The sequence below is a fragment of the Bactrocera neohumeralis genome, chromosome 5 (assembly GCF_024586455.1).
Source record: "Bactrocera neohumeralis isolate Rockhampton chromosome 5, APGP_CSIRO_Bneo_wtdbg2-racon-allhic-juicebox.fasta_v2, whole genome shotgun sequence".
NCBI lineage: Eukaryota > Metazoa > Arthropoda > Insecta > Diptera > Tephritidae > Bactrocera > Bactrocera neohumeralis.
The window spans coordinates 1,488,706-1,503,639 of record NC_065922.1 but is presented as its reverse complement, the minus strand read 5'-3'; the positions used below and the strand labels follow the sequence as shown (position 1 = coordinate 1,503,639).

At 32.5% G+C, this 14,934-nt stretch overlaps 1 protein-coding gene across 11 annotated transcripts in view; it reads left to right on the top strand.

Moving 5' to 3' along the window:
• Positions 1-14,934, top strand: part of LOC126759616 (blood vessel epicardial substance) — a 53,209-nt gene that overhangs the window by 33,665 nt on the left and 4,610 nt on the right. For all 11 annotated transcript variants that reach the window (XR_007667032.1, XM_050474507.1, XM_050474506.1 and 8 more), the window contains 4 exons: positions 10,689-10,846; positions 11,015-11,117; positions 11,446-11,595; positions 11,649-11,784. Coding sequence is in view for 10 of the 11 variants with exons in the window: in XM_050474507.1 (XP_050330464.1) it covers positions 10,689-10,846; positions 11,015-11,117; positions 11,446-11,595; positions 11,649-11,784 (547 nt within the window). In the remaining variant the exon portion in view is untranslated. The remainder of the gene's footprint in view (positions 1-10,688; positions 10,847-11,014; positions 11,118-11,445; positions 11,596-11,648; positions 11,785-14,934) is intronic.

Sequence of the window (14,934 nt, the reverse complement as noted above, 5' to 3'; positions counted from 1 at the left end):
AGTTTCAAGTATAAAACGTAAATAAAAGCTTCTCTTGGTAGTTTGCTGTTGTGAAGTCATATATAGTACATACTTATATTCACATCTGTATACCCTTCAGACCATGTTTTTGAGCTCATCGCTTTGTCCCAGATTGAATGCCACCTTTTAATATTCCTAGTTTTATAAAATATAACCGATTTGATCACTTGTCTATGAGTTTAATACACATACATACGCGAAAGTTAAACTTTATAGGTATTAATATGTACAAATGTGTGCTTTAACTTACACGTTAAATATACGATGTTAGAATACCGCCATGAAATTACGTGAGATTTACAGCTTTCCAATATGGAAGTGATGGTACTTGTCTTTATTACCACCATTACCGACGTTGTGATTGTCATCATTCCTTCATGGGACGGCGTATTAATGTCATTTTACTTCCAAATTTTTTAGTGGCAAGCGAGCAAGTGAAGCTTTTCGAATGGTGCGCAAATTTATTTATTGTTCAGATTATTATATCACTATACATATATGTATGTATGTTCCTATGTATATCATATATGTATATTCAGACTCAGGTTTCAAAATAATAAAACAATTGAAATTCACAGCTGAACTCAACGGTTTCCTTTCTAAATTTTCTTAAGTACATCATTTAATTTGACAAAATTGAAATCATAGAGGATTGAATGAAGAAGATTATTTTACAGAAAAAAGTTACAAAGCCAGGGATGTATACCCAATAATGAATATTATTTAATTTTATAGAAGAGTTTATATATACATACAAACGTACTATATGTACATAGGTACTCAAAATGCAGCCTCTGGTAATGTATTTGACAACTTACGCAACGTTAACCGTAAATGTATGCACTTATGAACGAATTTTAAGGATTACTCCGCTTGGGTTGTTCTTGTAATTCTATGAAAAGGTGTACCATTTAGATATTCGATTCATAGAAGTTCTTGACATTTTGGTTTAAATAATTTAATCTATATAGTATAAATTTGTACTTTATGAATCATGAGTAAATCAAGTACATACTTAGTTAGTTAGTTTCATTTAATTTCATATATGGACATTCATACGTTTTAATGGGATCCCCGATGTTTTGGTTGCTCAAGAATGTCATACACTCTGCGGTTGCGAAGTTTCCCACAATACATACATTCATACCCTTAATCCATAAATATAAGACAAATTTCACTATATGTTCATATCATAATAATTTTTTTAGGAGTAATTAAAAAAAAAAAAATAAAAACAATACATTTTGTTGCACGTAATATCATTACTTACTAAATGTAAATATTACCAGACATTTTTTAGTATATGTACATGCATGAATGTATAATGTAATATGTGAAATGTATGTGAATAATAATTAATTACCTGATTTGTAGACTAAATTTACTTCTGATGTTTAAAAGTATGAGTGTGGTCAAAATGACGTACAAAGGTAAATACAGTTGCTCATCATAACTGTATTTGGTGTCAATAGCAGCGTCATCTATAAGTATGAAAAAATCCCCATAGCAACGGATAGGATGGGTAAAACATTGTGTATATAATTATCAGCGGACATATACCTACATACATAGTACATATGTATATATTATATTTATTCGATTTTAGGGGGCCAATGCGGCCACGGGACGCATCATTAACGATCATATGAGCATTACGTATGTACACATAAGAATGAATGAATAGGTCTGTGACGAAAGCAAGCGAGCGCAGTCATACGTAGTTTAAAATCTTTACGAAATTTTTGTGAAATTATTGAAATAATTTCGCTGTGTTAGTAGTGCTCTAGATAAACAATCGCACAGTCGTTAATCGCGTAGTTTGGCGATAAGTTATTAGCAAAAACATATGTATGTATGTTGCTTCTATGGTTCACGTGAGACCTTGCGCGATTTCAATTCGTAACTTTTTTGTGCAATACCATGGAGGGAATTAGTGGTGAAAAGTAAATATTATTTCAACTGCTTTTCTCGTTGTTGTTGTAATATATTACTTTGTAGGAATAAGTGTGATGTTGTCATTGTCATAAAACCAAGGTCCATTTTTGCCGCGAATAATATGATTTGTAATTTATGGGTATTGAATCAGTTCTGGAGTTATATGTATGTACGTATGTGGAGTTATTCAAGCGCTCTGTGACCCAGGTATCAAATTTCACAGCTTTAATCATTCAATTACGTATGTAAATACAGAATGAAAATTTGAACATTATGTACATATGTATGTGTTGTAGTATTTTGCATTTTTTTCCCACAATTCAATGATGATAAGTAGAGCATTGACTTCATAAATGTACCTATGTACATATGTATGTGGAACTCGTATATACATACATTCATACATACATACATATTTATGAATTTCTTATCAAAATCCTGTTTGATAAGAAAATTATTAAAAATTTTTATTTAAATTTAATATTATCAAAACTTTTTTCCTTTTACTAATATTAATATATCTAGTTATTTTCAATATATTTTTAACTCATTAAGAAACGATAATTACTGCAGAAAAAGTATTAGCGATTATTCGTTTTTAGATTAAACTAGTAAATTTGTTTTCACATCTTTTACTTAAAAAATGTATTAAAATCTAATTTGTATGGCTTGAAACATGAACAAAAGTATATAAAAGTTTAAAATTTTGCAACAAATATCTTGTATAACATATACTTAAGCAGCCTTCTTTTCGATAATTTAGATAGTCGTGAATCCAACAATAAAAAAATTTAGAAAACGGAACGAGATTATAACACTTTAATGTGGTATCACACATTTACTTATAATGAGTTTCTCTAATCGTTGTTGAAAGTTTAACAACGAAAGTTGTTGAAGGTTGAACCAGCAAACTAGAGATTCGAATTTTTGTCACAATCCTCTAACCGCACACGTGCCTATTGGTAAGGCTAATGAGTGTTCTATCAATTGTTGAATACACTTCATACAATATATCAATATGTGACAATACTGTTGGATATTTTGCGATTATTAAAAATATCATTACATTTCTCAAAGTTGCATCTTTTTGGTAACCGCCCAAAGTGTTATAAATTAATTCTAATTGAGTATCAAAATATTTCGTGTTGTGAACTAAAAATTTCTCATATGTGTATTGCTTTACCTACCGAGTGCTCATAATATATACATATGTACGTATTACTGTGGGCAAAGGATAGTAACACTTTTTACTCTAAATTTCGCGCAAAAAACCAATTTGTCGAAATATTTTTTTCTAGGTTGGTATAATTGTCATTGAGATCTGTGCCAGATGTCACATCAAAATAATGTTGGAAAAGGCCTTCGGTGATAATTGTTTGTCGCGAACAAGTGTTTCTGATTGATACAAATTATTCAAATAGGCGATTAGTCTTTGATCTATGCTTACGTCGAGGAAACAGACGATCAATCGGCCGAATATCGTGAAAAATCTGAACCAAAGCCGAAACAACCACGTCAATGCAGGTTAAACATCAAGGTTATATTGATCGTCTTCGCATCGCATACTGCGTTGATTCCTTGTGACTTTGTCAAATTTTTAGCCAATATCTTGCCGCATTCACTAGATTTAGCTCCGTGTGATTTCTGGCTATTCAGCAAACTCAATCGACCGGGGAAATCGTTTTGAGTCAGTTGACGACATTAAAAGTGAATCGTGGGCACATTGAAGGCTAATCCGGAAATTGACTTTAACATCTGTTTCGAGGATTGGAAAAAACGTTGGTGCCAAGGGAGATTACTTTGAGAGGAACGAATAGATTTTGAAGATAAATTAAGAATTTTAAAATTATGACCAAAGTCATACTATTTTTTGCTCATAGTTGTATATGCTTGCTTGAGTGAGATATGACTTTTTAGTCTTTAGACTTTTAGACTTTTTACAGAAAATTTTTAATGAAACACTAGTCGATATGACTCTATAACTTTGGGCAGTTATGAAGAATTCTTCTTACTTACCTTTATAAATATGATTTGTCTGAATATTCTTTCTTACCCTAAATTATTGGTTTTTTCCATTAAATAAACAAAATGCGGTATGACCGTTAATGAAATAATTAATATTAAGGATTAGTGGCTAATTAGTAAACGCTTCATTCATGCTTAATGCATTTATCGAGATTCTTTAGTTTTGAAAATTCGTTTTCAAATACATTTTACTCCTTTTCTGATTTTTGTTGAGGGGTATTAAAACACGCCTACATGCATATGTACATATGTGTTTATGTTGACATACATACATATAAGCGTTCTCATTCCCACCATTCAAAGTATCGTAAACTATTCAATGCAAAAGCTATGCTCAGATATGCAAGTGGGTGGTTTGGACGGTGATAAAGGATGTAACGCGTTTGTCGGTGCAGGAGGGTTTGAGTGCGTTTTTATTGTTGCAGATTATTGTATGAGATTCTCCGCAAATTGTTTTGCGCTCCATCTCGATCGGCTGAAATTGTGGCAAATCTGAATATTGTCAGCATACTACCTCGTCGCGCTCAGGCTTATAAGATTACTCAGGGTGAGAAATGCTGGATATACCTTAAATTGCTTGGTGTTGGTAATTACAGTTGTCGGACAGTGGAATCGTTGGATCATTGGCCGGTTGCGAGTGGCGTACGTGACTCTGGTGTTATCAGTGATGTCTGCGCTGGCGATATAAGCACAGTTGCGGATCTTGAAGAGCAATTCTGTAATGCTTTTTCGCCTCGATATCGTTCGCTTTATGTTTTCTGCAGTCGGGTTTTTTATTGTCAGTTCATTGTTTGACTTTGGTACTTAAGAGGCAAAATCATTACTGTGCTATTTGGATGGCTATAAATGAGCGCAAACACAGTTAATAATCATCAATAACTGTGGTAGGAATGTGTGCACATTAAATGCGATATTCACTTTCTTTAGTTAGCAGGATATTGTTAGATAAATTTCCTAGACGATTGTTTGGAGCATTCAATATGTGTCTCGAATTTTATTGTGTTATCTTCAGTGTAGTCAATGAGTGTGTATTCAAACTATAATGTTAGTATACATAATACGATCTTTGCTTGCCTACATATGTATGTACTTATTTCGTTTACCATATTCATTGTTTCTAATATTCTTAGTCAAATGAGAAATATAAAATATGAAAGCACAAGGATGCACCGTTATAAGAAAATCACGTTCTATCAATTTTATTTAAATAGCCCACATATTGACCGATATATGCGGTATAAAATGGTGTGGAAGTTCGAAAATCTTTATATTCGGTATATGGGGGTGAACTTGAACTTATTCAACTTATTTTCATATCTCACAGATTGAGCGATATTTTCGGTAAAGGATTAACTAAAGGCACTGGGGTCCACATATTCGGTTTTTGGGGGTTTGAACATAGTATTTCGTTCGATAAGAGAATTTTTCGTGCAAAACTTTGCTATATTTTTTTTTGTTATATTAATTGCGTCTTGATTTGTATACTGGAAAGTGAAAGGGACAGGCCACCTTAAAGTGAGCGGTCCGCCCATCGTCAAATTTTTGCTCCGACTCCTATAAAGTCTCCTCTTACCAACTCGAGAGTAAAATTTTTGGTCTCTATTTAGTTATTGAAACATCGTACTTTCAGTAGTTTTTAACAGTTCCGTTATATGGGTATTGGACGGGGTTATCTCCCGATTTCATCCACTTTTACAGGTTTTCGCTTAACGGCGAACCATCTACGAACTCGTTCTTCCTTTTTTGGCCAAGGAACACTCAATTTTTACTGCAGTTAGAGCTAACACAGACGGATAGACAGTCAGGTGGGTTTCAACTCGTCTCGTCAACCTGAATGATTTGCAAGTCAAACAAAATAGTTTTCCGTGAATCGATCGCGCAAAGGAAAAACGTTAATTTTTAAACGCACTTTGTATAATATATTATAGATCATATACTCACTTAATCTCATAACTATATTTGCTTTTATATCCGGTAATTCAAATGAGATACATGTGATATGGTATTAACTCAGCCAAAGGGTCTAAATTTAGTATATAGGGTGTATGAGAAAAATCCGTGAAACGACAATGTTTATAATAGGTATAAGGGGCTTAGCTCACGGTCTGGACTTCATTCATATTCAGTGATAACTTAAACCAAATTACAAGTAACATTATATGTACATGAACCTTGACGATTGACTGCAAAGTACAGTAAATCCTTATGGGTAGTAAGGCCCGTTAATGACCATACGATATGTTATTAAAAGAAAAATATGTTCTATGAGTTTCATTAAGAAATCTCGCATATTGCATATATTCAGTATAATTTCTACCCGAAGTTCCTAAATCTTTTTACTAGGTGTATGGGGCTAGGGGAAGTTTTGACCCAATTATATCCAAATCAGAAATATATTCTCTCCGAATTTCAATAATATATCTCCTACATTGACCGATATTTATTTGGTAAAAAGTCAGCCATATGTTAGATACTGGGGTCCACAGCTTCTAGCTTGCGCAGTTATGATTGGATTTTGGCAATTTTTAAACTCGAGATGTCATACTTTAAAGTCACTATATGTGCGCAGTTTTAATCCGATATCATAATTAGTCCTTCAGTTGCATACAGTAAAGTGAAGATATCAAATGGATTTCAAAACCACCGTAATATTGGAAAAGTCAGAATAATACTAGGTACCAAATTTGGTTGAGATTGTTTTACCAGATCCTAAGTTAAACCAAGGCAATTATCAAATTCAAATTTCCAATTTCATTTATTGCGACCAAAAAGAAACAAAAATACAAATTATTTACAAAAGTAGAAAGTTATAACTTAAGACTATACATATTTTATCTTAAACAAACGTTTCCGAAAACAGATCTTAATCTAAAGGAAAAAAAAAGAAAAAAATTACAATAAATGCTTGCTCCCGACATTTTTAAATGTATTCTGAGGGCTACGACTCAGTCTTAAAACTAACTTAAAACTTAAATCTAATTAAAAAAGAAATCTTACAAGCTATAATAGCAAATAAAGCTTATGCTTAAACTAGCCCCTGTGCGAACCAGGTGTTGATTTTACATAAAAGTTTGAGCAGAAGGCTTTTGGATGATTAACATCATTTATTATATTTTCTTTACTAATACCAAGTGGAGACAAATACTTGCTGTTGACCCAAGTATGACTCGACTGCGACAAGATGCCATCAGAAATCAATGGATTGTCACAATTACGATCATGGTCGAAAAACCTTAATATTGCTCTTATTGCATATTTATTAAAAGGGAGTACTTTAGAATTTGAATAGATATATTTATTTGAGTATCTCTTTTTAAAATGAATGAAGTTTTTGTTTAAACAAAATCTTATAATTTTACGTTCAAATATTTCAATTTTTTTCATCAAAGAAGGCGAAAAATGAAACCAAATCGGCAAAGCGTACATTAAGACTGGACGGAGAGCCACTTTATAAATCAAAATTTTGGTTCTTGTGCTTAAACTTGTATTTTTCATTATCATTGATAAGGCATGAAAACGGTTATTACATTTTTTCACCATGTCGTTAGCATGAAAATTGAATTCAAATAAGTTGGTGAAGGTTACTCCAAGATATTTCATTTGATTCTGAAAACGAATATTATGACCATTAAGATTTAGAATCAGGTCTCTACTCTCCTTTACAACCCCTCTAGGTCCTTTACCTGAAGCATTTCTGATGCAGATAGGTACAGTCTTGGCCTCATTTATCTTAAACCCCCAATATTTGTAGAAATTATTAATTTTTTCTCGATGATTCTCCACCATTCGCAATGCCAAGGTAGGGAATTTGTTATGAGCATAGACAAAAGAATCATCAGCATACAGAATACTTAATGAATTATTGTGACTATGTGGAAAATCAAACATAAAAATATTGTAAAGCAAGGGAGCTAGAATAGAGCCTTGTGGAACTCCACAATTGCAAACTCCAAGATCCGAGGAACAATCATTAATAAGCACAAAAAATTTCCTATCTGACAAAAAACTTGAAATAATCTTAATAATACCATGATCAAAACCAATCTGAACAAGCTTAAAAATAAGCCCTCTATGATAAACACGATCGAATGCCTTTTCGATATCTAATGATACTGCTACAGTACAAAGTTTATTCCTTAAATTTACCAATACATCATTGGAGAACTTAAAAAGTGCATGTTGCGTAGAATGTGCTTTTTGGAAACCAAACTGACCAAACAAACGGAAAATATCCATTATTAAGCAATTATTGAATATAATAAGCAGGCCAATTATCGTTAATACCATCCCGGATATATAACTTAATGTCTAAGACGCATTTAAGCATTTTCTTTCGATTCGGAGGGGATACGGAAAATATTAGCCCTGAGAAAATTTATTTGATTAACCTTTAGTGGTTTGGGAGTTAGTAGTTATGGTCCTGTATATGCCTTCGATTAATTGCGCTCCCAAGTGAGAACCACTGCCACGCTCACAAAACGCAATTAAACGAAAATCTTTAAAGTGCCATAAATAAGCCACTGTAAAATTGGTTGAAATCGGGTGATAACCTCGGCCATTAATAATATAATGGTCCTTTTAAAAACTAATATAAGCGCGATAAATCAATCAAATGACACAAGAGGATTTTTTAGGAGTAGGGGTCAAAAGCGGACGATGGGCGTGGCACCGCCCACTTTTTTCGGTGAAAAGCCACATTTCAGAACCTACTTGACCGATTTCGACCAAAACAAGGAGATAATCCAATCGGACTGCAATCACGCCTACTTCCCATAAAATCCAACTATAAATTTCATCTGAGTCTTTCAAAATACCAAATATGTGGATCAAAGTTCTATTTGCGAACTTTTTATCGAATATATCGTGAGATATGGTAAAGAAATTCGGAGATGATCCTTTCTGTGAGATATATTATAGAAATTCGGAGTTAATTCTTTCCGAATAATAGTGTGCCTATATGTCAAAAATTGTTTGAATCGGATCAATATTTTCGAACTTCAAGTTGACTTTATGCCACATATTGATGTACATATATCGGCAAATATTATTATTGTTATTTTAATAAAATTGGAGAGGCGTGCTTTTCTATTAACCTTATGCAAATGAAAGTATTTTCCTAGAAAGTTGCGAGAGTATGAAATGCTCGGTTATATCCGAACTTAGCTCTTCCTTACTTGTTAAATATAAAGTTTTGCTAGCTTTAATTGCTGTAAGGTGCAAGAGTATAAAGTATTCGATTCAATTCTTACAGATTCGTAATCCTTAGATACTGCAACAGTGGAGAGAAATAGCCGAATTACCACTTTTACGGGGACACTTAGGCACATAAATGACCGTTGTATGAGTATGGGATGTGTGTCTAATATGAAAAAGCTTATATTTATTATGAGAGCTGGTCTCTGATCATTGGAAGTGAGAGCCTAAATCAGCTGTTGAACTTTGACAGTGGAGTTGAGGAGATTTTCACGTTTTGCAATTCGAAAAAGAGGGACGGTCAGTTTGAAATTCCACGAAAAAATATGTGAACGGAGAGATTTATTGCCACTGTTCAAGATCACTGACAAAAAGCAATGAAAATTAAAGATGACGCGAAATTGAAATGTATGTGATGAAATCTTTTGTGATGTTTGCTGTGATCAATTTACAATTGAAAATGGTAAAAAAATTCAAATCAGTTGTTTTAATATATCATAAAATCACAAAACAAGTTTTAAATAGTTTCTCCATATGTTAAACGGATATATACATACATATATAATAATTTTTATAGTTAGTAAATGTTACGGGGTTTTAATTTAAATGCCCAAAAATTATTATTTGGCTACAATGCTAAATCTTATTAAAAACACTAGTTTTGATGCGCTCTCAATCTGGAATAAGTTGGCATCCGTTAACCTCTGGTAAATACAATCCAACAGTTACTTGGAGGTGGGGGTTCAAATTTCTATAAGAGCCCTCCATTTGTTGGATAACAAATCTGTCAGGGACGTAAGAGGCGGATATGTCGTAACGTATTTGAATTTAAAAGTGCTGCGCAACTAAGATTACGCACTGTCATTGACATTCTTATATGCAAGCACTGACGAACAAGTTTAACGTTTCATTTTTCTTGAATAACAATGAAGCGCAATGAAAATGATCATGTCATAACGCATAACCGATAAATATTAACTATCCAATGAATATAGTATATACATACATGAACCCATGTAGTGAATTTAAGTTTATATTGCGATATCTTTCTTAATTATTGACTTTTATTGAAAATTTATATAAATTAATATGATGGTACGACACATATGTGCATATGTATGTATGTATGTATAGTTTCGATTATTTGTCGAAGCTGCATACTTTCAAATTAGTTGATAAGAAATTATTGATTTTGTCTATTATTGTACAATATTATAATTTTTCGAAATGCGAAAATGATCTTGGCTACTAAATATGTATGTACGTATTTTTTATAATTACGTGAATGTATTTTGACTATATACATACATACAAAAATTTTGATATTCTCATGTATGATATATGTATCTATTAAAATATTTTTATAAATAGATAATATTTTTCAATATTAAGATACGTATATATGATATAGGTATGTATGAAAATATTTTTGTAAATATTGTTTTATTTTCTTAATTAATGAAGTATATACAAAAAGAATTGCGGATTTCATAGATGGCTTCGAATGCTTTCAGGTATATGCCAGTTTATTTAAACCCCTTCGTGTGACGAGACATCAGTTCAAAAAAATTTTGAGTTGTATGAAACTAATCCGATCGTTGAAATACCAGGAAGTGTATGCGCAAGAGAAAATAACCAAAGTTGACAGTCTATCGCTCGTTCTGTCTGGAAAGTAAGTTGAAATAACACGCCCAAAAGTTTTCTTTGAGTTATCTTCTTATGACAATCTACATATATGATATATGTATAGAATGCCAATAATATTTGGCAAAAGACATGGAAAATTAAAAGCATTTCCATTAAAACTGAACAATATTATTTTCTTATACTCCTTACATAGGTTGGTTGTATCGCAGAATCAGAGGGCCTTACATATAGTGTTTCCTCATCAGTTCCTAGATTCGCCGGAATGGTTTGGAGTATCAACCGATGATTACTTTCAGGTACATTTTAATGTCGCACTAAAAACTCTATGCACCTACGAGAATATTGCAATCGAAGTCATTCACTTAGGTTAGGATGCACCTGGTCCCTACGTAAAAATACTATAGAATATGGAATAGAAATACTTATTTACATTAAGTGTAAAATTGCCAATCCAATTAAGCCAGGAGCGTTTATAACGCTTGCTACATAAATGCTTCCTATCTAAGTGAGTTGCTTGTGTGTGCATATTCATATGTTTTATTGAAAATATATACACAGAGTTATAGCTTATTTCGCTTTGTTAATCTCCAAAATGTTTACAAAACAAATGCGTACATACATCAGGTATCTATTATGGCTATGGAGGAGTCACGTGTTCTTATTTGGCATCGTGACAAATTAAAATTATCGATAATGGCAGAACCATTTTTACAATCAGTTTTTGATCACATTTTGGGCCGCGACGTTGTGAAGAAGTTGATGCAAGTCACACAGGTTGGTGTTTACCATTCTTATAACTTTTTTATCTACTTTTCGAACATTCTTAGGTAAGCGAATCCATAGCTAGTAATGGATTTTTACCATCGGGCAGTTATGATGATGCCGAAGACAAGCCCATGCTGATCATGAAGAAGAGTGTGGAAGGACATGGCCTAACGGCATTAATAAATCGCCAGCTTCAGGGTAAGTTCATGAGATTATTAGAATTTGTGCTTTTCGTGATTGTACTCGTACACGAGCTTAGTAAAGTTTGATTGAAAAACATTTTCGTAAGTAAAGACACAACGGACACTTGTTAGCAAATACTTACAAACATTAGATATACACATAATTTTATTATATTATAGGTATCTACATACATATGTACGCATTAATGAAATGTATAAATTGGATATTCTTATTCTACTCTTAATTAGTTAATTAGTTATCTTCGTAAGGCATACTGAGTAGTAGTAATAGTATGTATGTACATATGTATTTGTAGATAATTATTTGCATCGCTTGATTCATTCGATTTATATTTGTAATATATGTACGTATGTATGTATGTAAATATGTTACTTTTGAATAAATCATCTAGTTTTTTGTTATGTTTAATTTTTTTGTTGTTAAATATTTTACATAACTATTTTATGTGTTTTTATTCGGTACATTGTACGTAGATGAATAGTAAACATTTATTAACAATTCGATAAAGATTTCAACCACTTCTAAACAGAAAAAGGATGATGGTAAGGTTGAAATCGGTCTACTCAACGGGACCACCCACATTTTCCAATAATTAGATTTCCGCTAAGCGTATTTATAAAATAACAGAACAGAAAAATATCTAAGTTCATTCAGAAACAAACCGACCAATCTGAAAGATCTTTTAATGTGATTTGGGTAATACAATGTGTACCATATACATATGTATGTGTATGTATGTATATATGTATATTTTTATAATCTCGCAACTTGTTGCTACAGAATATAACGGTTGTTTATAACACCATATACATATATATTAATGATTAAGACGACGGGACAATTTGAAATCCGAGTGACTGTCTGTTCGTCCGTGGAAGCTATAACTAGAACAAACGGGTATCTTGATGAAACTTTGTAAACATGTTTTTTGGCACCAAATGCCGTTAACCGAAAACCAAAAAATGCCATATCTAAAATGCAAATGATGATACAAATTTGTAATTGTGTACAGCGAAGTTTTTAAGAAATGGGCCCCGCTTTTGATCCCTACTACGTTTGATATAAGTATTTCAAAGTCCTCTACAGCTATTATAATCAATTTTGTCAGAACAAATCTCCATCGACGTTGTGAAAATGAGCAAAATGATCTCCTTATTGCAAACTACTAAACATGGGATAACTTACTAACTAAATAAGATAGAAGTTTTAAATTTTTCATATCAAAGCTCGGCAATGGGTTAGGCACCACCCACCTTTTAGAAACCTATATCCCAAGAACGGCTCGACCATTTTTAACTCAACCCGGAACTTCTTATATTACGGCGTGATCAAGAATTAATGAATATATCACGATAAAACATAAAAAAATAATGCCTTTAAAGTATGCTATCTCAAGTTTACATACATATGTATTTAGTTAGTTAAACTGCTTTTATCACAAAAATTTCAGACACAAAGTAAAATCTATTAACGGAACTAAGTAAGTCTATGGCCCATAATATAAGTAGTACTTTGATACCAAATATGTATGTATGTATGTATTGTACTCCATTCACGACTTCGCCGAATAATGAATATTGAATTCTTTCGCAACTATTTTCATACTCTTGCAACCTGTGGCTTCAGAGTATAATAGTTTTGTTCACATAACGATTGTACGTGTCACCTAAATATAATCGAGATAGATATAGGGTTATATATATATAAATGATCAGCATGACGAGAAAAGTTGAAATCCGGGTGACTGTCTGTCTGTCCGTCCGTGCAAGCTGTAACTTGAGTAAAAATTGAGATATCTTGATGAAACTGGTATGCGGGTGCCTTAGTATAAAAACAAAATTACGAATTCATAGATGGGCGTAATCGGATCACTGCCACGCCCATAAAACGTCATTAACTGAAAGCCTATAAAGTGCCATAACTAAGCAGTAAATTAAGATCTCAATGAAAATTACAAAGCATGTTTTACTCATAGCAGTGTATCTTTGTGCTTAAAATAAATAAAATTGGGCAAAAACTTGACCTGCCCTCCCATATAATTAATATCAGGAGTTTCGAACATCCGGCTGACTTTACTCAATATGACTGGTGATTGTATGTGAGGTGCCTTTAATGAAATCTAGGGAACATTTTTCTTGATATGTGGCATTATAATAGTAAAATCGGGTCAATACTATCCTAACTTCCCTCTAATACATATAATGATTTTTGTTTTTCTAACAAACCTTATGTGTCCGTCAGCGTATTAGTTAAAAAGAGTATATGTATGTATGAAATTGCTTAGATTCCGATCCTCTAGTTGACGCTTTACATCTTAAGGTATTTCCTGTAACTACACCCAATTTAACATAAGAATTTAGATAAAATAATCACATCCAAATGTTTTCGGTTTTACGTATTTTGTTTTTGTGATTGTCCTTTAAAACTTTGTATGTATGTTTTTGTGTTATGCAGATTGTAAAAGTGCTAACTGAAACATCCGACTTTGGATACCTTTGCCTCCAGAAATTTAGGAATATGTACATATATTATGTACAATTTAATACTCTCAAAAGTAAACTTCAAATTATCGATGGGTTCTTATAATTATCGTTTGTTTTATGTATATATAATAAATTGAGATGAAATGATACATACATACATGCTACTGTGATTAAATTGAAATGTGAATTTATACTTCGCGTGTTTTTCGAATCGGTCAATTTTTTTTCTTTAAATTGGTAGTACCGTTAGTGACATCTATGCTATATTTCACGTCAAAATATTTCTTAGTATTTGAGATACGCGTCGTTTTGTGAAGCTCTAAAAGTGAATTCTTCGATGTTTACTATTTCTGAATTTATTCAACAAAGAAGTGCAATAATGCACTCCCATACTGCATTGGTTATTCGTGATCATTTCGCCACATTTTCAACTATGTAATATCGCGCCGCAACCATCGCATTCGCGTGATTTACCTTCATGTAACTTCTGGCTATTCAGCAAATTCACATGACCACTCCGAGGACGGCGTTTTAGCTCAATTGAGAATATAACAGCTGAATCGAAGACGGCTCTGATGGCCATCACGACGGAGGATTTTTCAAAGTGCTATGATGACTGGAAAATTCGTTGGCATAAGTGTATTGCAGCGGAAGGGGATTA